The sequence below is a fragment of the Ornithorhynchus anatinus genome, chromosome X1 (assembly GCF_004115215.2).
Source record: "Ornithorhynchus anatinus isolate Pmale09 chromosome X1, mOrnAna1.pri.v4, whole genome shotgun sequence".
Classification (NCBI taxonomy): Eukaryota; Metazoa; Chordata; class Mammalia; order Monotremata; family Ornithorhynchidae; genus Ornithorhynchus; species Ornithorhynchus anatinus.
The window spans coordinates 13,062,721-13,089,248 of record NC_041749.1 but is presented as its reverse complement, the minus strand read 5'-3'; the positions used below and the strand labels follow the sequence as shown (position 1 = coordinate 13,089,248).

The 26,528-nt window shown below is 44.0% G+C and overlaps 1 protein-coding gene across 4 annotated transcripts in view; it reads right to left on the bottom strand.

Moving 5' to 3' along the window:
* Positions 1 to 26,528, bottom strand: part of CRIM1 (cysteine rich transmembrane BMP regulator 1) — a 209,887-nt gene that overhangs the window by 62,400 nt on the left and 120,959 nt on the right. For all 4 annotated transcript variants that reach the window (XM_029050939.2, XM_029050940.2, XM_029050938.2 and 1 more), the window contains exons 5-6: positions 10,097 to 10,218; positions 410 to 592 (exon numbers count right to left, since the gene is read on the bottom strand). In XM_029050939.2, the coding sequence (XP_028906772.1) occupies positions 410 to 592; positions 10,097 to 10,218 (305 nt within the window). The remainder of the gene's footprint in view (positions 1 to 409; positions 593 to 10,096; positions 10,219 to 26,528) is intronic.

Sequence of the window (26,528 nt, the reverse complement as noted above, 5' to 3'; positions counted from 1 at the left end):
AACAGATAGAGACAGTCCCTGTCCTTTGACGGACTTACAATCTAATCGGGGGAGACAGGCAGACATGAACAATGGCAACAAATAGAGTCAAGGGGAAGAACATCTCATAAAAACAATGGCAAATAAATAGAATCAGGGTGATGCACATCTCATTAAACAAAATAAACAAAATAAATAGGGTGATGAAGATATATACAGTTGAGCAAGCAGTAAATTCCCTGTCCAGACAGAGCTTCCAGGGAGACAAACATATAGAGAATCAGATGGATCAAATGGCTCCCCTTAGGGATTTCTCGGGTTTGGGTGACGTTAAATGAAGATGTATCATTAAACCTCAAGCCCATTCGTTAATGAGTATCAGGCAAGCAAAAAGAGATTTCAGTGACTTCAATTATCATTCAACAATTACCTTTGCATACGGGACAACACTCTCCTTCTGGAACGTAGTATCTGTCGCAGTTCAGCTCGCCACACTGCGCGGAGAAACAAATGGAAACACCTCCTTGGCATCGGCAGAAGCGACAAGCATCCATTCGAAACACGTCCCCATCATAATACTCCACGCTGTTAAATACGCAAGCTGGTTTTGTTTCTGAAAGGAAGTTTGAAACACAAAGGTCATTTAAGGAGATACCTGTTGGGGGTTTCTTTTGGGGCTTTCCAACTGTGTTAAACCTGGTTGCTAAATGAGGCAATTCTTCTTGTTGGAAGTGGGGAACCACTGCAGTGAAGTTGGCCTAGTGTAATAAAAGTATCTTGTAATCATAGGATGGGGTGTGTCACGACCTTGTCAGTCAAGAGAGAGAGAGATTCAAACTGTGACATGTCAAAAATAAAATTACGTACAATGGATTCCCATACCCTCTCTCCATTTAGTCATCACCAATGACACAAAAGAGCTATAAGATGGAATAATGGGAGGCAAGGCATATAACAAATATGATAGGGATGAGCTATTATCAGTCATCACCAAAATTCTGATCCCTACCCACTTTTTCAACTTTCTCTTTCCTAGTTCATCCTGTATTTATCGCATACAGCTTTCTTCCTCTCCAATGTACAACACAGTTTCCTTTATCAAAGTCTGACATAGTGGCTAGAGTACGAGCTTGGGAGTCAGAAGGTCATGGGTTCTAATTCCAGTTCCGCCACTTGTCTGCTATGTGACCTTCGGCAAATCACTTCTCTGTGCCTCAGTTATCTCATCTGTAAAATGGGGATTGAGACTGTGAGCCCCATGTGGGACAGTGACTGTGTCCAACCCAACTTGCTTGTATCCACCTTGGTGCTTAATACACTGCCTGGCATATAGTAAGTGCTCAAAAAATGCCAAAATTATTATTATTATTCAGTGATTGCTTCTCACCCAAACCCAGCAGCCCTTTTGTCTGACATCATTTTACCTACCATGTCTGCTAACACCTCTCAAAGAGAAAAGTTGGGACCCTAGACTTGGCAGCATGGCAAAGAGCGTGGACCAGACCACCTGCATTCTAATCCTATTCTAATTCTAGTTCTGCCACTTGCCTCCTGTGTGACCTTGGGCAAGTCACTTAGCGTCTCTGTGCCTCCATTTCCTCATCTGTAAAATGGGGATGCAAAACCTGCTCTCCCTTCTCCTTAGCCCAGGGGCACAGCAGGATATTTCCCAAGGCCATTCGCTGGAAGGTATGCCGGGGATTGCCAGATCCTTCTCTGTAGCCACAAACCCTCAAGTAACCTTGTGTCTTGAGAATGCTTACTCTCTCACTTCCACTCAACTCCTTTGCTTGAAAAGGGGAGACTGAGGCAAATGACAATGACCATGCATTGAAATGGGAACTCTGGAATTTTCTTTAATCTAAAAATGTGGGTAGAAAAAGAGGAAGTAAATGGACTGTAGAGCTCCCTTTCCCAGGCCAGCAAACAGAGGTTTTTGAAGCAAAATGCATTACATCTTTTTATCCAGTTCCCAAACCCTTCTATCTCATCACCTTTAAATCCTTCCTTTAAATCCCTGCTCAAAACCTGGAAATTCCCAAAGTCTTTTTTGAGTCCCTTCGACCCACCGGCAAACCCTCGGCTGGCCTGTTCTACCCTGCCTCTCCAACTAAGGTGGCTCAAGCAGGAATTCAATAGCCTCTTGCATTACAAGAACATACTTGTTCCCAGATGACAGACAAGAGAGAGCATAGGTGGTACGGGGCAAACCACCATCACTATAATCAATTTCTTGGATAGGGGTCATCGTCCTTGAGTCTTCTGATCTGTGATGGAGGCACACACTGCAGAGAAAGGGGTACGAAGACCGCCCTTGGGGCGGCCTCCAACGAGACCAGGGCTTAGATGGTCTAGGTCTGGGAGATTGCATCTCGGCAGCGGAGGAGAAACGTGCCGGGGGAAAAGTGGTTTTGTGTGCTGCAGAGCCGTCGGTGCTGGCTTCCATTGGCATAGCCTATGACCGCCCAGGTGCTTCATACCTCAGCCTCCCCTCACACCTCAGAACATACCACAAGTGATAGGCCTCGGACTTGTCGGTTGTTTCGACGGGAGACTCCGCCACCCACTCTGCCTCTCCTCTGCCACAGGAAGACATTTCATGCTGAACAAATATTACCATCCTGATTTTTCTCCTGAGCTAGGATGGTAGGACAGGAATTTAGAAAGCAGAGTAGCCTAAGGGAAAGAGAACAGGCCTGGGAGTCCAAGGACCTGAGATCTAATCCTGGCTCCAACCACTTGCCTGCTCTGTGACCTTCCTTAGGCAAATCATTTCTCTGTGCCTGAGTTACCTCATCTGTAAATGGGGGTTAAATCCTCCTCCCTCCAACTGAGACTGTGAGCCGCATTTGGAACAAGGACTGTGTCCAACCTGATTATCTTGTACCTCCCGCAGCCCGTAGTAGAGTGCCTCGAATATAGTAAGTGCTTAACAAGTACCATTAAAAAAAAATCAAAAGGCACAGTCATAGTCATTTTCCACAAAAACAAAATCCCATCATCTCCCTACCAGGCATTCTTACAGCGCCTGTCAATGATGACCCTCTCTGGAGTTTTAGCAGTGTGATCTGTACAGATTCTTGCCCTCTATTAACTCAAGTTGTCCCACAACAAGTAAATGAGAGTTCACAAGGCGATATGCAGGAAACAGTGACCGAGGGGCTGACACTGCTCTGGCTGAAGCAAGGATGCCAATGGGAAGCTATCAACTGCAAAGCCGAAAACAGGAAAATGCGTCAGCTATTCTGAATGTCACTGCACATAAAATTATTTAATTGTTATTTCACTAACTAGAGATTAGCCAAAATAAGTGAACATTAATCAGGTCAGTTATTTTTCTAGCTGAAATTTGATATGACATTATTCCAACCTCTTAACAGTTAGAAGCATAAACAGCATATTTCAATTTTGACTTTGCCTCTCATGGTCTGGGAGGAAATCAAATTAATACGATTGGAATCTCTTTACAGAAATATCTGAAAACCTATTTCCAGATTATCTTTCATGTGGTGAATCATTTGGCTTTTTAGATATCCCAACATCTTTGTCCTCTTAGGTAATCCTCTGGAGCTGGGCTGGGAAGAACCAGATATCCAAATCACCCTAGTTCCCAGGGGTAGAAACTGGAATGTTTCCATTAAGCAACTATTTTTATTGACTGGCAAATATTTTTATGGACTGAATGTGAAATCTTTTATTTTAAGGGCTATTCTAAAATGATATTATGGAACTAGTGTTTCTAGGATTCAGATGTCGGGTTGTTTCCCTTACCACTTTTTCTCAAGCATAGCACAAATGATGAACTCTGAACTCTAGCAAAAGATTAAATTAAGTCATGTGGCTACACTGAAGGAAAAAAATGTGTCTCTTTCAAAGCTCTAGTTGATCTTATAAACCACTGATTAATTAGTCTCCCTAACCAAATGTTAAAAACATGGGTTTGTTGTTGAACAATGTCCTGGAGGAAAAAGTTGGGGAGATAGTGTGGGAAAAGTATATCTAAATATATTTGTTGTAAAAGAAAATGGGGTGCTTGCAGGGAAAGGTCCTAGGAATCTTGGTCTGTTGAAACCAGAATACTACATATAGAAGGTGGCCACATTCCAGTGAAAACTGTGTATAAAATGTATAAAATATGTATATACTTTCCTAAGGGCAAAATGACTAGGAACACTCTGGTCTCGGAGGACACATTTACCAAATTCTAAAATGGATAAGCTTCTCCTATCCAGTTTGGTAGGGAAGTTGGTCTCTTCACAGAGTGCTGGGAGAGGAAGCAAACGCAGAGAGGAACACCTAGTCAAGGAAACATTTTAAGTTCTTAAGGAAAACTTGGGACAGGGAGAAAAATTCCAGATCTCATGAAGGATTTCAGGTATAGCTTTCTGTCTGAAACGCAGCTCCCATCGGGGTAAGGGATATGGTGGGATTGGGGGAGGGGATGCCCTCAGTGGAGCAGGAAATAGGAGGGTCTAACACAAATGACATCTTCTACCTCCTCTCGACAACAGGAGCAGCCTGACCTTTGTTTCTTAGAAACTTTGTTTACATGTGACGCAGCAGAAGTTAGCAGATTTTACACCCACATCCTTGGGCTTCCTTTTAATATCTGGACTCAATAATCCAATTCACCTGTACTACTTTTCAAAAGCCATGGTGAAAGTGTGTAACCAAGTATGCTAGAAAGTGACAGGCAAGGAGGCAGTATAAAAGGATGGGATTTAGAAATGGGCAGTGGAGAGAATGAGACAAAGAACAAAAGGAAAAGGGGAGAATCTTAAATCTTGTACTTTCTTCTCCTCTCCCTTAGTCTCTCAGAATCAATTCATCACTGGGATTTACTTAGACGTGACTGTGCGCAGAATACTGTGCTAAGCTCTTGACACTCAACTTTCTCGGAGGGAAAATACAAAAATTGCTGCTGTCCTGGTTTCAGGGGAAGTGATCCACATGTCTGCTGGTAAATGGGAGTCTAGTCAAATCCTAAGATTTGACGAACTGTGGAAATTTGGGAAGGTTGAGGGAAAATCCTCCCCTTCTGAGTTTCAATGATCAATCAGTGATATTTATTGAGCACTACATGCAGAGTGTTCTACTAAGCCCTTGGGAGAATCCAACAGAATTAGCAGATCCGTCCCCTGCCCAAAACAAACTCCAAACTAACCAGTGTATGGTCCGGTCTAGGGTCCTAGACTAAAAGGAATGAGTTAATCACCTGTGAATACTCAGCTGGGCTCAAGGGGCAGATTTTCAAGATCAAGTAAGATCAAACACATTAACTCATACTATCTCATTAAAAAGGACCTGTAACTCAAGCAGAATGAGAGAGAAAAAAATCAAATTTGCATCTTAACTGAAGCCAGAATTCCACCAGACATGGGACAATGAGTCTTCTGGAGTTGGGAACCGTCCACGGCACCTGGCGAACATATTGAGCCAAGAAAACAGCCGAGCACCCAGAAGGTGCTTGATGAACGTTTCTTGAAGACACTGATTAATAAACGCCAGTAAAGCCTACCCATGCCCAGCCATCTGGGAACAGCAAACGTTCCTCAGGGATATGACTGCTATATTTAAAGGAGTCTCGAGACAGGCAAAGTGCGGGTCCTAAAGATCAAGTGCCTTAATGCATCAGTGCAGTGAATTAATTTTTTTAAATGGTCTTTAAGCACTTACTATGTGCCAGACACTATACTAAGAGATGGGGTAGACACAAGCTAAACAAGCTGGATCCATCTCTCACATGGGGCTCACAGTTTTAATCCCCATTTTACAGATGAAGTAACTGAGGCACGGAGAAATGGAATGACTTTCCCAAGATCACACACTTGCACAACAGACAAGTGGCACGAACGGGATTACAACCCAAGCCTTCTGACTCCCAGGCCTGTGGTTCTATCCACTATGGTACATCTGCAGTATTACAGATCCTCTCAGCTTCATCAATGTCAGCATCCTGCACAATGAAATGTAAACTGGGGGACAAACAGAATCCATTAATGGAACCCCCTCTGTCCCCTCGAAGTAGCCCTTCCCAAACCTTCTAGGGGTAACAACACAAGAGCAATGTTTGGTGAGGGTCTCTCTGTCCCCTTTCCTTCTATTTCGTCCCCCTTCTGATTCCTTCAGGATATGGAATAGGTGAGAGCTCATATAAGTATTCTTCTTTTATGGCAGGGGCTTCCACAAAGTCTCAACTTCTAGACAGATTGCTGATGAGACAGACTGAAGTTGCTTTCATCTCTGCCTATGGGCACCTGTGTCCTTTACTTAAAAGACTAGCCCAATGGGGCATTTCAAGGTTTTGATTGAAATGTGCTGCAAAAGAGACAACATTAAGAATTATAGTATTTATTAAGTGCTTACTATGTGCCAAATATTGCGCTAAGTGCTGGGGTTGATCCAAGACAGAAAACAGGTCCCGTTCTGTGGGGAGTTTTCGGGCCTAAGAGGGAGGGAGAAGAGGAAGCTAATCCCCATTTACAGACTAAGAAACTGAAACACAGAGAAATTAAGTGACTTGTCTAAGGTCACTCCACTGGCAAGGAGCAGAATGGGGAGTAGGACCCAAGTCTCCTGATTTCAAGTGTTATGCTCTTTCCACTAGGCCATGTCTCAATTGAGCATGAGTTTATACAGCTTACATTGTACTCTCCTAAGCACTTAGTATAGCGCTCTGCACACAGTAAATGCTCGATAATTACCATTGATTGATTAAACCCTCCAAGTGTTTGTTGAGGAAGATAATGACATGCCTAAATCCTAACACTACGATCAGTCAATTGCTGATTTTCGATGAGCGCTTACTACGTGCTTTAGTAGAGTTAGGGTTCCTTAGAAGCCAAGGAGGGTTCTGTGACGACTGGTATTAGAAATCCAGTCATGATACATAAGGTGGGCATGTAAAAACTCGTGCTTGGTTGGAGAAAGTGTGAAACCTGGAATTTATCAAGCACAGAGGAGGAGGAGGAGGAACAGAGGAGGAGGAGGAGATAGAGGAAGAAATACTCTCCTCCTAATACAGAAATACTCTCTTCCTAAAAGCAGTAAGTTCTGACATTGCTCAGAGATCGTGGATTTTGGAATCCAAGAGGGTGTCATAGTAGAAAGGGACCTCATTTGCAGGCTATGATTTAAGAAACTTCCCCAATGACAATCTAGACACAGTGACTCATAAGCAGAGAGGCCCACTGGAAAAAGCTTGGGTCTGGGAGTCAGAAGACCTGGATCTTAATCCTGGTTCTGACACTTGCCTGCTTTATGACCTTGGATAAGTCACTTAGACTGTGAGCTTGTTCTCTAGACTGAAAGCTCATTATGGGAGGAGAATACAGCTGCTATTTATGTTGTACTCTCTCAAGTGCTTAGTATAGTGCTCTGCACATAAGCTGGTGAACAAAAGCATCTGTCATCACTTAACTGTATAACCAGAATTGAAATATAAATCAGCGTGGCTCAGTGGAAAGAGCGTGGGCTTGGGAGTCAGAGGTCACCGGTTCTAACCCCGGCTCCGCCGCTAGTCAGCTGTGTGACCTTGGGCAAGTCACTTAACTTCTCTGTGCCTCAGTTACCTCATCTGTCAAATGGGGATTAAAAAACTGTGAGCCCCACATGGGACAGCCTGATCACCTTGTATCCCCCAGTGCTTAGAACAGTGCTTTGCACATAGTAGGCGCTTAACAAATACCACAATTTATTTAAGTGCTCAACAAAGATCACTGATTAATTTCTCTATGCCTCCATTTCCTCCAGTTTCAGTCAAAACCTGCCCTCCCTCCGACTTAGACTGTGAGCTCCATGTGGGGACAGGGACTATGTCCGATCTAATTAACTTGTATCCAACCCAGTGCTTAGAACAGTGCTCCACATATAGCTCTTGGGCAAGTCACTTAACTTCTCTGTGCCTCAGTTACCTCATCTGTCAAATGGGGATTAAAAAACTGTGAGCCCCATGTGGGACAACCTGATCACCTTGTATCGCCCAGCGCTTAGAACAGTGCTTTGCACATAGTAAGCCCTTAACAAATACCACAATTTATTTATTTTTAACCATAATTATTAAGTATTATTACTACAAGCAATAATTCAGTCTCAATCTTGCTATCCTGTCAATGACTCTCTACTTGTTGCCAAACTGTACTTTCCAAGTGCTTAGTACAGTGCTCTGCACACAGTAATTGCTCAATAAATATGACTGAATGAATGAATGAGTCCCTCATTAGATATAAAAGTTCACTGTGGGGAAATTTTGACTTTCTGGTTAATTTAGGCCCAGAGGGTATTGATAAATCCTTGTCCAGCTTCCCTTTTCCCTCCCCGTACCCAACCCGGAGCAGGTGATCAAACCCAGAGCCATATAGCCATGGTCTAATTATCTACATGGCAGCAGTAAGAAATGAATCGCTGAAGTCAGAAGTCGTTGCAGTTTAGTAACAACAAAGTTTTTTATCCAGTCCTCTTGTTGATCAGCACAGATGAGCTGAATCATTTTTAAGCAACAATGAAATCACTGTTTCAGCAGTCCATGATACTTTTCTTCCAATTTGTCCCCACCTCCCCTGTGAAAATAGATAAGAGCTTCTAGATGTGACTGGAAAATATTGCTCGGACTATTTATACTTGACCTGCTTTGTTTGCATCCTTAGCTTTTCTCGGTGACACTACTGGGTTGGAATGTTGGGTTGGTTTACTTTTCCCGCAGTGTTCCAAGTTCAATAAATGTCTCTATCCCGAGTGCCCAGATCTTAAAATGACTATTTCAGCTACAGGTACAACTGATCCCTCGGAAAGAGGGTTGTAACATTATCCCCATTGAAGGCCTTCTTCTGTTCTCTCTCACAACTGTCTTCACCCCCTGAAACGAGCACCTTGTGGGATCATGATGGGAGAGATTAGCCGGAAAGCTTCAGGATTTTTCACAGACACCTTTTGTCATTCTAATGCTACTCTCAGTTTTTTGTATACAGTTTATACTGACATGAATGGGAACTGGGGTAATTTAACGACAGGAGATTACGGCTTAAACAGTGATGATGGTGGAGATTCCTGTCAAGGAAGGAGGTGATCCTCAGGCTGAGGCTTCAGGATTGAGAGCCTAGGTGAAGAAATTGATGATTCTCGGGCTAGTAAATTCTTACTGTGTACCAGATCCTATATTAAGCACTGGGGTAGAGAGAAGAAAATCAGGTTGCACTCAGTCCCTGTCCCACTGGTAGTTCACCATTTAAGTGTGGATGGGCGTGACTTATCAGTCCAGTAAGTGATATACTTACAATCCCTTCCTTGTCGTGTACCTGTAATTACAGGTTTTCTCTACACTGATACATTTTTTTAATAATTGTGATATTTGTCAAACATTTACTATGCACCAAGCACTGTACTAAGTGGTAGGTTAGATACAAGATAACCAGTTCCCATATAGGGCTCAAAGTCTGTGTAGGAAGGAGAAAGGGTACTGACTCCCCATTTAGCAAATGAGGGAACTGAGGCACAGGGAAGTAAAGTGACTTACCCAAGGTCACACAGCCAGTAAGTGGTGGAGTCAGGATTACAATCCAGGTCCTCTGACTCTGGGGGTCCACGCTCTTTCCACTAGTCCACGCTCTTTCCCTAGTAACTATAATAGTTTAATCCACAATACCTACAGTAGATTTCTTGCTTTTTTTTTCCTGTTTGTGTTATAGGTCAACTTTAATGAAGTACTGTGAGTTTGCGGGCTTGTTTCTTTCCCATATCTGTTGACTCACTCACTTTAGACTAGAACCCTGGTCCGCACTGAAAACTGGCTAGTTTGGAGAATATTGAAACCAGGAAGGGGAGAATCTTCCCTCAACCAACCAAGTATTACACACTTTGTCAAACGTTTGACTAGCCTCCCATGCTTCAGCAGCCTTGTGGATCACATCCAGTGAAACCCAACAGCGGAATGAAGCAACACACCGCAAAATGTATACCCAAGGAATCTTTTGTACAAGACCCATCAATGACCAAGGGCCCAGGGGACAGTGTCGTTGCTGAGCTGGAGAAGCAGTAGTGTCCAGCCAGACACGCCCTCCCTTTCCATTCCTCTTCTTCTCAGATGGTCACACGCTCAATGAACAATAGAAACGCCACGTACCATTTACACATTCAAAGACATCACAGCATTTTCCGGGTGTTCCGTCTCCACGAGAGACGACGCGAGGGATGGAGCCGACCTCGCACATGGGGAAACCACATAAGCCAGAGAGACATTCGCATCTGAAACCAAAGAAAAGGGAGGGAAAAAACCCCATAAATAAACCAAAAAAACCCGACAGAGGTGGAGCGATCGTAAGCAGGCTGGTTGTAGCATAATGAGCTTCGCTACCAAAACACTATAACATTTTACAATATATTCATGCATGTATGCGCTGCTAAACCAGTCTGTCATAAACTTGGCTCACAGGCTTTACTGCAACTTCTGACTTTAACCATGCCTTCTCTGGATTCTGATGCTGTGGTTTTTGAACCCGGGGAGAAGTGAGAAAATACAGTAAGATTCACAGTGTGGCACAATGGAATTGAAAGGTAAAATCTAGCCTCTCCACTATGCTGCTGGTGTATTTCTCAGCTGTCAAACCAGAGTGGTGAGAGGGTGGGAAGTGGTGAAACTAAAAGCTGCTGGTGGTGGTAGCATGGGTCAGAGGGAAGGAGACCCCCATAAATCCACTGACTTCACCCCTGCACCACAGATGGGGTGGAAGAATGTGGGGTTGGGACCCAGAGTTCAACAGAGTGGAGCAATGGGTGAGAAAAAATGCCTCACCCTAAGCCAAATGCTTACTTAGTCAAGCTAATTGTGAAATGAATAATGATAATAATAATAATGTTGGTATTTGTTAAGCGCTTACTATGTGCACAGCACTGTTCTAAGCGCTGGGGTAGATACAGGGTAATCAGGTTGTCCCACATGAGGCTCACAGTTAATCCCCATTTTACAGATGAGGTAACTGAGGCACAGAGAAGTTAAGTGACAGTCACACAGCTGACAAGTGGCAGAGCTGGGAGTCGAACTCATGACCTCTGACTCTGAAGCCCAGGCTCTTTCCACGGAGCCACGCTGCCTCCCCCAACATCTCCTCTCTGTCTAGGGTGCAAATATGTAGCTAGTCTACATGTACTGCTGGAATAGGGAGAATAGAGTGGCCCAGTTGGAGCTAGGCCAGCCTGGGGAGTAGGGAGTTCTAATTCCTACTTTGACATTTGCCTGCTGAGTGACCTAGGGCAAACAATTTAACTACTTTGTGCCTCAGTTTCCTCATCTGTAAAATGGGAATTCAATATCCCAATTTATTAATGTTGGTACTTATTAAGCGCTTACTATGTGCAGAGCACTGTCCTAAGCGCTGGGGTAGATACAGGGTAATCAGGTTGTCCCATGTGAGGCTCACAATTAATCCGCATTTTACAGACGAGGTAACTGAGGCACAGAGAAGTGAAGTGACTTGCCCACAGTCACACAGCTGACAAGGGGCAGAGCCAAGATTCGAACCCATGACCTCTGACTCCCAAGCCCGTGCTCTTTCCACTTAGCCACGCTAGCCGATTCCCATCAGGGACAGGGACTGTGTCTGCTCCGATTAACTTGTATCTACCTCAGTGCTCAGTACAGTGTCCAGCACAGAAAAAACTCTTAACAAATACCCCCACGATTATCATTATTACTATCGTTAATATGGGCCATTACTTTGCTAATCCTCTCATCAGAGGTCACGGGTTCTAATCCTGGCTCCGCCGCTTGTCAGCTGTGTGACCGTGAGCAAGTTACCTAACTTCTCTGTGTCTCAGTTACCTCATCTGTAAAATGGGGATCAAGACTGTCAGCTATATGTGGGACAACCTGATTATCTTGCATCTACCCCAGCGCTTAGAACAGTGCTTGGCACATAGTACGTGCTTAACAAATACCAACCTTATCATTATTATTATTATTATTATTACTCTCCCCTTCACACCGTTAACCCCCAAAATCCTACTAAAAACCCACCTCTTCCAATGAAGCCTTCTCAAATTAGCCTCATTTGGAAGGGCTCTGAATGGCCAGAAAATCTCTGGCTTAATAATAATAATGATGATTGTAGTATTCATTAAGCGCTTACTATGTGCCAGGCACTGTTTTAGGCACTAGTGCAGATCAAGTGAATGAGTTTAGATTCAGTCCCTGTCCCATGTGGCGCTTAGGGTCTCAATCCCCATTTTACAGATGAGAAAACTGAGGCCCAGAGAAGCAAAATGATTTGCTCAAGGTCACAGAGCAGACAAGTGACAGGATTAGAACACACGACCTTCCGACTCCCAGGCCCATGCTCTATTTGCTACTCCGTGCTGCTTCTTGACCAAGCTTGCCTGGAACAGAAGGCTAAGCCATGGCACCGGAGTCTGCTGGGTCTGAGGTAGAATGCAGAAGAATTGCATTAAACTAGAAAAGACCCCAGGAATCATTTTGGGAGTCCATCTGGCTGCTCCCTATGCTTGTGTCCTGCTGGAATCGTGATCAATCAATCAATCAATCAATCAATTGTATTTACTGAGTGCTTTTGTGTGCACTGCTAAGCACATGGGAGAGTACAAGACTATGGAGTCGGAAGACACATTTCCTTCCCGCAATAATAACAATAATTGTGGCACTTACTATGTACAAGGCACTGCGCTAAGTGCTGGAGTAGATACAAATTTGTCAGGTTGGACACAGTCCCTGTCCTGCATGGGACTCTCAGTCTTAATCCCCATTTTACCGATGAAGTATCATCTGTAACTTCATAGAGAAATGAAGTGTCTTGTCCGAGGTTACAAAGCAGACAAGTGGCGGAGATGGGATTAGAACCCAGGTCCTTCGGATTCCCGGGCCCATGTTCTATCCACTAAGCCACGCTGCTTCTCCAAGAAGCTTATTCATTCAATAGTATTTATTGAGCGCTTACTATGTGCAGAGCACTGTACTAAGCGCTTGGACTGTACAAATCGGTAACAGATAGAGACAGTCCCTGCGCTTTGACGGGCTTACAGTCTAAAGGACTTGTTTTAGCTTCCCAGGAGCCAAGTAGACATGTATGAATCCACTGCACAGGTCCACCCTGGAAAACACTGCATTTCAGCCAATACTCACTCCTCTCAAGTAATGCCACGTAACATCTCTTCCAAGCCCAACACAATATGCAGTGAAGAGTCATGGGAGAAGAGGGGTACACAAACTATTCTGAATCCTTCTGAATTTGGTTTGGGGTTTGCCCTCGCCAGTCTCAAGGGGTTAGGACCTTTGGGAATCCACAGGCAAGATCTGACTCTCCAACCCTCTTCAGTAAACCTCTAGCTTAGAAATTAATCTCTGTCATCTACATTTTAATGTTTCTGTCACCATTTTATGCTTGTGTGTTTATTTTATTCATTCAATCGTATTTATTCAGTGCTTACTGTGTGCAGAGCACTGTACTAAGCACCTTGTGTCCCATCTCCAACCATTAGACTATGGAGCTCTTTAGGGATCTGAATTACAATCCCTAAAGTCAAGAGCGACTCTTTACTTGTTGTAGACACTCCTTCCATATCGGTTAAGTGAATTAATCCAAGTGGGACACTTGTCCTCTCCAGTGGCTGACAGCTGTTACCATTTCAGACTTTGGTTTCACCACAGATTCACGGGACGGGCAACATAACACAATCGTGAAGTCATTCGGCATTCCCTTGTAGTAAAGGTCTCGATCCACCTCCAAATTCTTCCCACCCACTTCCTGTCACCACATTCCCTGACACATGAAACCAGAGGTCAGGAGGGGAATGGCAGATGTCAGACAATAGTCAGGGATGACTCTGTGAAATCCGGGGTTGGAAGAAACTTGAAAAAGGTCATCTGGTCCACTCACTCTCTTTATACAGGGCCATCCTATGTAAGGTGTTACTCATCCCATGTTTAAAAATCCCGAGAAAAATTTCACAACCTTGGTTAGTGAAACACTATAGGGCTTACTAGCAGGGATGCCTGAGAGTTCTAGTGTGCTTTCTAATTCCTTCCAGCTGCAGTTTAAAGCACATCTCCTCTTGACCTATTATCTGGTCACCGCACCCATACAATCTCTATATACTCTTGAAGCCCATCTAAAATCTCTTTAAGCTCTCTCCTTTAGATTATAGATTATACTTCTAGATTATAGACTCTCCTGGCCTATTAATAGCTCTTAAGATTGCACTTTTATTCATCTTGCCTGAATTCTCTGAGTTTTCTCAAGGCATTTGGGTTGCTGACCCACAAATAGATAAATGCTTGATCAACACAACTCCTACATGCTACTTTTCACAGTGGAACCTCAAGAGAAATGAGGTGGGCCACGAGGAGAATCTCATGAGAAAGAGAGAAAGAGAAAGAGACAGTGTGTTAAAGGCACCATCATTTTAAACTGCCCCTGGCCTAGTCAACAGGTCTGACTGTGATAAGCGCTAATTCCAGCACTTGAAGGCCTCTCTTACAGTGAACTCACCTATGTCATCTTTTCCATCTTTATGCTCCACACCTCAGGGAAGGCCTGGGGAATCCCAGCATTATCGCTGGGTTCCTGGTTGGGGGTGGATCGGGATTGGTTTAAACGCTGTGGCACCTCTGGGGCTGGGCCTCTCTCTAGGATGCTGGGGGTTCACACTGAAGCTCTCAACAGAGTCATTCACCCAGATGATTCTAATTCTGATAGCAGGTCAGGGCTGGGAGGAGCAAAGTATTCCTTAAAGCAGCATGACATAATGGATAGAACATGGGGCTGGGAGTCAGAAGCTCATTGGTTCTAATCCTGGCTCTATTTGTCTGCTGTGTGATCGTGGGCAAGTCACTTCACTTCTCTGTGCCCCAGTTACCTCGGCTGTAAAATGGGGATTGAAACTGGGAGCCCCATGTGGGACAGGGACTGTGTCCAACCCCATCTGCTTGTATCACCCCAGGGCTTACACTACAGTCTTTGGCACATAGTAAGAGATTAACAAATACTGCAATAACAATAATAATAATAATGAAAGTTCTTTAAGGGGTGATTTGGGGTCACAAGCTCCCCCAGCAAGCCACTTCCAGGAGAAGTCCATAGCTCCTGTATTTCCATCAATCAATCAACGGTATTTATTTAGCACTTACTGTGGGCAGAGCACTGTATTAAGTGCTTGGGAGAGTACAATACAACAGAATCAGCAGACGCACTCCAGGCCCACAATGAGTTTACTGTCCATTCTTGTGCCTGTGTGTGTGTTTTGGAAGTAGAGGTCAAAAATCAGATGAACACATTTCTTTTACGAGCTCTTTACTGTGAGCCCCAGGGTTTAATACATTCCTTGGGATGAAGCCAGGTACCTTGGGGAGCCTCACTAACTCCATCAGGATACTCGGAGAAAAGGCTCCATGTTTACTAAGTTTTTTCTAATGGTGTGTATGTGGTCAGATGATTACCAAAAAATCATAGGAATACTGGTTACAGAAAGCAGAACTCTTGTTATGCTGAAGTTTAAATTTGTTGAAAACACCTGGTAAAATGATTTTTTTGAAAGTCAAAACACTTCTTGCTCATACAAATTTAACGTAAGGTCCTATAAAATATGTAATATTCAGAATACTATGGCTTTTTTTTAATAGACAAGCACTGTACTAGGCAGATAGATGATAATCAGATTGCTCATAGCCCCTGGTCTCATGGGGCTCAGAGACTAAGTAAGGGGAGGAGAAACATTGACTCTCTATTTTAAAGGTGAGGAAACTGATGCACAGAGAAATTCAGTGACTCGCTTAAGTCACACACCAGTTAAGTGGCAGAACCGGGATTAGAAACCAGGACCTCTGACTCCTAAACCTGTCCTCCTTCCACTAAGCAATACTGCTTTTTAGCACTTTGAGAAAGCAGAGATACAATTTGCATGAACCAGCATGCAAGGAAGTCCATGTGGTCTCTTGACTCCACACATGAGGCTAACTGGACTGACAATCTGGTGGGAAAAATCAAGCCTCTAATATCATCATTAGTATTATCATGACCATTCAGTATACACCGTTAATGAATTACTGCATAATGCAATCACAATTCCAGCAGGAGGGAATTAGCAAAGATGCCATCCCTCCTCTTGAAGTTAATGAATTTGGCCTAATGGACATCGGAATGCCCCTCTGAAATCCCTCTCCCTTCATCTATTCCAGACCACCACTCTCCCCACCTTCAAAGCATTATTAAAGTCACATCACCAAGAGGCCTTCCCCGATTAAGCCCTCTTTTCCCTGGCTTGCTATCCCTTCTCCTTCATCTATGAACTTGGATCTGTGAACTTTGGGCATTAGATAGTCACCCCACCCTAAGCCCCATAGCACTTATGTACTTATCTTTAATTGATATATTCTAAATCATTTAATTATATTAATATCTGTGTCCCCCTCTAGACTAAGCTCGTTTTAGGCAGGGAATGTCTGCTAATTCTTTTCTCTGGTACTCTCCCAAGCGCTTAGTACAGTGCTCTACATGTAGCAAGCACTCAGCTGTGTGACTATGGGCAAGTCACTTAACTTCTCTGTGCCTCAGTTCCCTCATCTGTAAAATGGGGATGAAGACTGGGAGCCTCACGTGGGACAACCTGATTACCCTATATCTACCCCAGAGCTTAGAACGGTGCTCGGCACATAGAAAGCGCTTAACAAATACTAACATTATTGTTATTATTAATAAATACGATTAATTGATTGACTGATTCACAAAGTGATTAGTCCTGCAGGAGCATTGCTGTCAGACTGCTTAAAAGACCTCAAGCAGCTGGGATGTTTTCTCCACCTGCTCAGCCTGCCTGTGCGGAGGACTGTAAGCTTGTTGTGGGCAGGGAATGAGTCTGTTTATTGCTGTATTGTACTCCCCCGAGCGCTCAGTACAGTGCTCTACTCAGAGGAAGTGCTCAATAAATATGATTGAATGAATGCCTCACTGAAGCAGTGTGTACCTACGTCCTCTCTCCTACTCTCCTTGCTCTCCTCACGACCTCCCAAAGCTCTGGAACGTGCTGGCAGGCTGAGGCAGGTCAGCAAGCCCAGAGCCAGAGAGGTATGTCTGACTGACATGAACCAGTGGTTATATAATGCTTTGTATTTTTACCTAGCAACCATTGTTCATAAACTCTACGGTACTTGAGAAACATGTATCGATTCTGACATTCCCTCCATGAAATAGGCCAGGAGGACTGTACCGTCCTCGTTCTGACGAGAAAATAGGGCTGATGCAATTGTAATACGACAAGGCTAATAAGAATGGATCAATGAAAACAGTTGAGGACTCTGACTGTGAGCTTCAAAATTGACTAGAGGTTCTGGCTGGATCCATACAGTCCTGGCCACCTATGGGGGAAGAGGTACTTCTTTTCTACTTCCACCGTGGGATTTGTTAAGCATTTACTTTGTGTCAAGCACTGTTCTAAGCGCTGGGGTAGATACAAGCTAATCAAGTTGGACACAGTCCCTGTCCCACATGGGGCTCACAGTCTTAATCACCATTTTATAGATGAGGTAACTGAGGCCCAGAGAAGTGAAGTGACTTGCTCAAGATCACAAAGCAGACAAGTGGCAGAGCTGGGATTAGAACTAGGCTGTGCTGCTTCCCATGACTAATTTTCTTACGGATAGGGGGAGGAGTGGTGAATGTGGGGCAGAAAGGGAGACCTTTAGGAACACTTTCTCCTTCCTTGACCACGGCTGTCATGGTAGCAGGCACAGCGGAGGGCTTCTTCAGTCAATAAGTTGCTGAAGGGTTGGGGGATGTCCTTGCTCCGAGCTGTATCTCTGCTGAATAGCAAATACCAGATCTGTGAATCTAGGGGGCTAAATATCATCTCCAAGTTCTAGTAATGACATTCAATAGTCTGAGATGATAAACTCCTCAAGGTCAGAAGCTGGGACTTCTGCTTCTGTTGTTTGTGCCAAAGCAACCAAGAGAGTGGGCTGACACGGCAGGTGTTTAGTCGTTACTGTCATCATCATCATCGCTAACTTCAGCATTTACCATCTCCTAGTAATAGAAAGGAAAATTGTCAACCCTACATTGACCCCTGGGGATGTACCTCAGGAGGAACGAGAAAATCTTTCTCCAGGTAGCAAATTTGTTCCAAAGTTAGAACAACCTCTCTGAGCTTCTTCCAAGTGGGAAAATCTCCGATGGCGAGTCTGAAACATTCATAGATTGGGAGTGGGGGCTGGGAAGATGGGGGCCTCTAGGCAATGTGTACAGAATAACTGGGGAACCAGAGTCCAGGCATAAAAGGAGCCTATTTCAAAAATTAAAATAAATCTCTTCCTTTCCAATTATTTATAAAACATAGGTTTGTTCAGAAGAGGAGCTTCAGCTTCGATACAATTTGATGTACTGTCTTTACAGTAGATGTACATTATAGGAAATAGGCCCCAGCAGGAAGACAGATTGAAGGAGAGTCTAAATGGAAGAAAAAATAAAGAAAAAGCCCAAACTGCAAAAGTCCCAAAGAAAACAGATTTCCCACTGCAAAGGTACAGCGTACCTGTCTCCGTTTCATTGTTGACTCAAAGTGAACAGTCACTCTTTGTTCTGTCTTAATTCTAGGACCTTGAAGCAAAGGATTTCATTCCTCGTGTTCCTCCCTCTCCATCCCAAACAAGACACTAATCCTCCAAAACATTTTACCCTCTCCTCCCCTCACCCACTTTGGCTAACTCCTTCCTGGGTCTTCTATTCATTCTCCCTCCCGCTTTCTCTCTTTCCACAGACACCAATCAATCGATCAGTGGTATCTATTGTGTACTTACTATGTGCAGAGCACTAAATTAAATCCTTGGGAGAGTATGACAGAGTTGGCAGGCACATTCCTTACTTTCTGACCCGTGTGTGTGTGCTGGGGGGAAAAGGGGATGTCAATTACTTTGCTCCATTTCCTCTCCTCATTTCTCCATTCCCTAAATCATTCTAAACTTTGGCCTCCAATGCCGCTCAATGACCGATCATCCACAGTGGTCTGTTAACTGCCGACAACCACACGGGACAACACTTAGAGATGTGGTTCCTGTTGAGCTACAGAATTACCTTGTACTGGAAGGAAAAACGGTGTCAAAATAGAAACATCTTCCGCTGTGCAGGCTTTTAGGTTATGGGTTCTTCTGCTCTGTTTATGGGTGTGTATGTGTGTGTAAGACAGAGAGTGAGTGAACGCAAATATCAATATACACATCTGCCCTTGGATTTCACAGATGATACTATGGATAGTATCTGCTCTGCCTCTTCCCCCAGCCCGGCTCTGCCCCTTATCAGCTGTGTGACTGTGGGCAAGTCACTTCACTTCTCGGTGCCTCAGTTCCCTCATCTGGAAAATGGGGATTAAGTCTGTGAGCCTCACGTGGGACAACCTGATTACCCTGTATCTCCCCCAGCGCTCAGAACAGTGCTCTGCGCATAGTAAGCGCTTAACAAATACCAACGTTATTATTAGTGAGAGTCTATCAGTATGGGTTGGTATTGCTTATAAGACCCATATGTGATATGCACAAAATCCCTTCCCCGTCACATGAGTGAACAGACTGCCCCTCACTGCGCTCTCATATTTGTTCCCCACTGTGGCTAGAGTAGTTTGCTTTTCTTCCTCTTGGTGGGACAATCTTTCTGAAGCCTCTCTCTTATAATAATACTGGTATTTGTTAAGCGCTTATTATGTGCAGAGCACTGTTCTAAGCGCTGGGGTAGATACAAGGTCATCAGGTTGTCCCATGTGAGGCTCACAGTCTTCATCCCCATTTTCCAGATGAGGTAACTGAGGCACAGAGAAGTTAAGTGATTGGCCCACAGTCACACTGCTGACAAGTGGCAGGGCCGGGATTCGAACCCATGACCTCTGACTTCCAAGCGCGGGCTCTTTCCACTGAGCCACACTGCTTCTCATAATAAGGCAGCTACCCTATTTCCTTTTCCTGCCTGACCCACTGAACTGTCTTCTGCCGCTGACTCTCGACTATCTACTAACAATATTGGGTCCAATACAAAAATGATGTTGGCAAGCTTAAAATTCTTCTTGGGAATACAGTGCTCACTGCTCTAAAGGAAATTTACAACTAGCCACATGATCAGTCTGGAATTGCAGGAGGAACCTGGGTGCAGCAAGTGGTTAAGCAGCGTGGCCTAGTGGATACAGTACAGGTCTGGGAGTTAGAAGGACCTGGGTTCCAATCCTGGCTCCACCACCTATCTGTGTGACCTTGGGCAAGTCACTTAATTTCTCTGGGTCTCAGTTACCTCAACGGTAAAATGAGGATTAAGTGTAATAATGATAATAATGTTGGTATTTGTTAAGCGTTTACTATGTGCAGAGCACTGTTCTAAGTGCTGGGGTAGACACAGGGGAATCAGGTTGTCCCACGTGGGGCTCACAGTCTTTAATCCCCATTTTACAGATGAGGTAACTGAGGCGCAGAGAAGTTAAGTGACTTGCCCACAGTCACACAGCTGACAAGTGTAGGAGCTCCACGTGGGACAGGGACTATGTCTAACCCCATTTGAGTGTATCCACCCCAGAGCTTAGTATGGTGCCTGGCACATAGTAAGTGCTTAACAAATACCACAATTATTATTATTATAATAGTGCTAATGGCTTGCCTAGTGACACTTGCTCTCCCACCCCTGCCAATCACGCTCCTGTCCGGGCACAGAGAGCAGCAGGCAAGAAGGCGGGGACCATATTGCTAAGTGCCTACCAAGCTATGCAGTTACAAAACCCATTTACAACCAGATTGACTAGAGCGTAGCACCTATGCCATGAGGTAGGCATGCTCACCTTGGGCAGCTGCACGGCACTCATTCATCAGCTACTGTCAGGCTCCTGCAGGGTCCGTCCACCTCGTGAAAGGCCCTGGGGGATTCTTCAGTCGGAAACCGTCACCCCTGATGGCACAGCCCCAGCAACCACACTCTTGCCACAGTGACATGTGTGTCAGATGGCAAAATCTTGATTTGTGACTGTACGTAAACACCAAACTATCCTCTTCTGGAAACTCTCCTTATATTTAGGAACGGGTCTTTGAGGCACCGCTGGGGCAGAGATGATCTGCCTTTCCCTTTTAACTATGTAATCCTATCTAGTAGTGATTTAAATGTCTGTCTTCCCCTCTAGGCCGTAGCTCCCAAAAGGCAGATATCACGTATACCAATTCTGTCGTGCTCACCCAAGTGCTTAGTACAGTGCTCCACACAGAGTAGATGCTCAATAAATACTACCGATTGACTGTGAAGTAATATCTTTCTCTTTTCCCAGCTCTGAACAATTCACTTTCCATCACGTATATCCATATTTTTCTTCAATCTTCTATTCTCTCTGCTGCTTCCATAAAGCCTTTCCTTTCTGATACCCATTTTCTCGCTTGGAAATCCTCAGGTGGGTGTTCAGGCTACCTTTCTATTCTCTCCTTCACTGCAGTCATCTAATCTGTCTGTGAAAAATTCTGAATTTTCCAATCTTCTCATGTTTGCATCCATCTCTAAAACGGGCCCATTTGGACTTGGAAAAAAAACAAGAGACTACATTTTTAGAGCTACTTAAGAATATATGCTTGACCTTATTCCTGTCACAGAGTAACTTCATTTTCACTTGAGTGTAAGTTCCTTGAAGGCAGGGTTCATGTCTACAAGTATTCTCCCAATACAGTAGTAGTACAGTGCTCTGCCCCAAGTAAATACTCACTAAATATCAATCATACTTTTGGAATGCTTACTGTGTCAGAGTATTGTACAAGCACTTGGGAGAGTACAAAAATAACAATATAACAGAGTTAGCAGACATGTTTCCTAGCCATAACGAGCTTATAGTCTAGATGGGGAGTCAGACATTAATATAAATTATAGATACATACTTGAGGTCTGCAGGGCTGAGGGAAGGGTGAAAAAAAGAGCAAACCCAAGTGGAAGGACGACACAAAAGGAAGTGGGAGAAGACAAGACAAAGGAAGTCCTTTTGGAGGAGATGTGCCTTCAATAACACTTTGAAGGTGGGGAGAGTCGTCTGTCGGATATGAAGAGGGAGGGCATTCCAGGCCAGAAGCAGGACATGGGTGAGAGTTCAGCGTGAGATAGATAAGACAAGTAGAGTAAGTAGGTTGGCATTTGATGGGTGAAGTGCAGGGGATGATTGATTGATTAGAGCCCTGCTCTGCCCAGTATATACATTCAATAAATGCTGTTGATAATGATGAATGAATTATTCAGTATGGTGGAGATTTTTTCCCACATTTCTACGATTAGGTTATAGAGTGCAACTTTTAAATTCAGTTTTCTGTCAATCTGTGCCTTTCTTCCTACCTTGAAGAGCAGGGAACTATTAGAAACTCCCAATAGGGGTGCTGATGATATGATATATTTATACAAGTTTCTCAACTCATGCTATTTCCAACCAACTATTTCTACCTTTCTATATGTAGCTTAGCAAACTTAGATAGGCAGGATAAAGTAGCATTTGGCAAAGAAGCAATGACACCCTATTGTCCTAAGGATGATCCCGCTGGCCTTCACTCAACAGGAGAGCCTTGGGTCGAAATTTGTACATTATGAATTTCAGAGCAAAACATCACTATAATAATTTACTAAACACACTCACTTTCTGCTCCAGGCAGCCCCCTTTTAATCTCTTGCTGGGATTCTGTTAACCCTGATGGGAATTTGATCTGGTTCTGGTCAGATAAGAACTTATCAGCAGGATGGGGCCATTTAATTCACAACAGGGATGCAAACATTCTGAATTTATGAGGCTATTGTCACTCTGAAATAGCTGCACCAAACCAGGCTCAGAACAAGAATGACGGACTTTATCAGCCTTCAACTTGGTCGGGGTAAAAGATGTCACAGACTCTCTGCTAAAGTGAAATCTCCAGATGGGGAAACCATCTATGTAGATGATCAATCAATCATATTTACTGAGTGCTTACTGTGTGCAGAGCACTGTACCTAGAGTTTGGGAGTGTACAAACGAAGAGAGTTGGCAGACATGTTCCCTGTCCCTAGGAGCTTCAGTCTAGGAGAGCTTATGCATTTCTTCCAATTATTTCCCCTACTGCAGGTGAGTTGCTTTGGACGAGTACTTTTATGGGAGAAGCTGGGTAAGGCTAACTACTTTTACAAGTGTAGGAAACAAAAGTGGTTACATACAGCCAAACCAACTTCCTCTTCCCAATCACATCCTCCTCTCCATAATTAGCCCTCCACTTCCTCTTAGTACTAAAAACTTTCCTGAATTGGTAGTGGGTCCACAGTGAGGGCTGGCTCAATTCCTTGCCTTGATCAACGATTGAAAGCTGGTACTGGTAGTTCTGTAGTGGTAATAGTATTTGTTAAGCACTTGCTGTGTGCAGAACACTGTATTAAACACTGGGAGAGAATACACAGGTGGGAATTAGACTTGTTTCTGTCCCTCAGGGGCCCAAAATCTAGCTGCTGAACGGTTCTGTCCATCAACCCTTAAGTTATTACCTGATCTAACTGTACTGTATCTATTTCAGTGCTTGGCACATAATGTTTAACAAATACTGTCATTACTGTTGCAATTATTAATCATTGTATATGTAATTTTTATTAATATTAATGTTTGCCTCCCCCTCTAGACTGTAAGCTCATTGAGGGCAAGGAATGCGTCTGCCAATTCTGTTGTATTGTACTCTCCCAAGAGCTTAGTACAGTGCTCTGCACATAGTAAGAACTCAATGAATAGCATTGATAATGATGGAGATCTCTATTGTTCCTCAATATGGGGGGGGGGAGGGAGAAGGATCAGAAACCATGGCGATTTCCTGGCAAAGACTATAGGCTTAGTTACCCTCTCCTCTATTTGACCTATAGTCAACTTGCTGGTGGCAATGCAGAAGAAGCTGGAGTGGGGGGGGGGGCATCTGCAATTAAGATTAGATAAAAATAAATAATAAATTGGACAATCCACAACTTGAATGTCCCAGGAGCTAATAAAAATAGATCATTATGTTGCTAAAGTCATAAAGAACATGGTATTTTAATATTTCAGCATTTTCAAGATAATGACTCATACAACAAGATAAGGATTTGGGAATAAATTCTGGAACAGAACTGGGCCAGTTGGTTAGTGATAGACTGCAGCCAAGAAAAGCCTTGGGAACTTGGCTTATGTTTTGAGGATTTCACATTAAAAGAAAAGTTCCAACTTCTTGAAACTGTAAACTGCTACTTCACCCATTTCACATCAGCTTTTCTAAAAGCTTTACCACCCCCCTCCACATCCTCCATATAACTTTGGACACAAATCAAATCAGTGAAAGAATCTTATTCTGAAGCTACTCAGAAAACCATGAATGAGTCAAATTAATAAAATATAACCTCCCTCACACTTATACAGATCACAGCCCCCAAGGCCTGAGGTTACTGATGCTGTTTGGGCAGATTCCTTGTGTGTATAATAGTGAAAAAACTGATAGGCATCCACTATCTATTCCTGATGTTTCTTGGCTAATGGGCTGGCAGGGAGCAAATCTCAAGACCCAGTTCCTTAGGTAAAGGAGTCGATGATAAACAAATAATAATAATAATAATAATGTTGGTATTTGTTAAGCGCTTACTATGTGCCGAGCACTGTTCTAAGCGCTGGGGTAGACATAGGGGAATCAGGTTGTCCCACGTGGGGCTCACAGTCTTAATCCCCATTTTACAGATGAGGGAACTGAGGCCCAGAGAAGTGAAGTGACTCGCCCACAGTCACACAGCCGACAAGTGGCAGAGCTGGGATTCGAACTCATGAGCCCTGACTCCAAAGCCCATGCTCTTTCCACTGAGCCACGCTAAGAGAGGAGTTACTGGGAAACTTCATTTAATTTATTCATAAATAGCTTTAAATATCTCCAAAGGCTCAATGCAAGCCTAGGTCATCTCGGGTCTGACAAACATTGCAACCCACCTAAAATCTCTAGGTTCTTTCAGACCAGAGACAGTCAAGTCTGAAAGTCTCTAGGAAGATTGTGCTTGAGCTTGAAAATTTAGGTTGGTTCCGTGGAGGGGCCTGGAGGATGCCATTTGTTCCAGAATTGCAGGGCCACCCCCAATTGACCCGCATATCCAGACTAATTTCAGATTTAACCTGCCTGCCCCTAAATCCTTGGACATTTGGGCAAGAGCCCCATTGCTCATTCTGAACCAGAGCCCTCCCATTTGGACACTGTACACCTCTGGGGTGAATTGGAGACCTGGTCAGCTTCTGGTGGAGTGAGGAAAAATAATATTCATTAGATAAATAATGTGGCCTAGTGGACGGAGCCCGGAAGTCAAATGGACTTGGGTTTTAATCCCAGCTCTGCCACTTGATGGCTGTATGCCCAAAGGCAAGTCATTTTTCACTTCTCTGTGCCTCAGTTACCTCATCTGAAAAATGGAGATTAAGAGAGTAAGCCTCATGTGGGACATGGACTGTGCTTGGTACAGTGCCTGGTACACAGTAAATGCATAACAAATATCATTATAAAACAAAACAACATTCATCTCTGTATGTTGTATTCTCTATTAACCCCTCAAGGAAACTGAGGTGTGAAGTAGAGTAGATTTCACCCTCAAAACCAACCTGGTTGCCTCTCAGCTGCTGAGGTAGTAGGTCAATTATGTAAAGCTTGGGGCATTTGGGAAACAAGCCATACCAGGCTTTTCCTCTCCTACACCATGCCGATTTCAGGCCACAAAAGGAAGAGATAGCAGGAAAAACAATTCCCAAGAGGCCATTACATCCCTAATGTATAAGGCTGGAAAATGGCATCGATTATCCTTATCCTGGAAAGGGGAGGTCTGAAAGTGAACACGGAAGATTACTGTACCGTAGGCCTTTTTAAGCTGGACGAGTTTCGGCTTTTCATTCCGGATTAAAGAGGTGAGGTGAGAGAGGGCAGTGGCTGTGCTATGGGTTTGAAGGATTAGGCATGTTTGGGAACGGTTTTCTTGTTCCAAGGGAAGTTGAGCTTATATCCTTCAGGTGACTCCCTAAAGCCTGGCACGAGAATTATCTCCTTGAGAAGCTGCAACTTTTGGCTGTGGGCCGCTATCTCGGAGACTTGGGGGAAGGCACGAGAGGAATGCTGGGAGATGCAGGGTTGGGCTGTTCCGGGTTTCCGTTCCCCACAGGCGGCTCCAGGTTCTCGAGGGGCAGTTTTCTCTGCAGCCTGTTTATTAGCTTTTTTTACTGTCTGAAAGCTCCACTCCCTGGGTGTGTGGGGAAGGGAGATTGCGTTTACTGGATTCTTGAGGAAGAGGGAGTTCCAAAGATAACGGAGCTGCCTAAAGGATTCTTACTGCTGATGTGGTATTTGAGAGGGTCCCAAATCAGCCTGGCTAAATCAGTCGATTGTATTCGTTGAACGCTTGCTACGGCTACACTGCAGTTTCTACAGGAAGAGAGGAGCAGAAATCTCCTGCTGAAGGGAAAGAGAGCTTAATCACATGGCTAATCCAAATTCCCTCAGGAGGAGGTCAATGGGTGGCCCATTTCCAGCATCCCACTGAATTTCTTGGTTGAGAAATATAAACCTAAAAGTA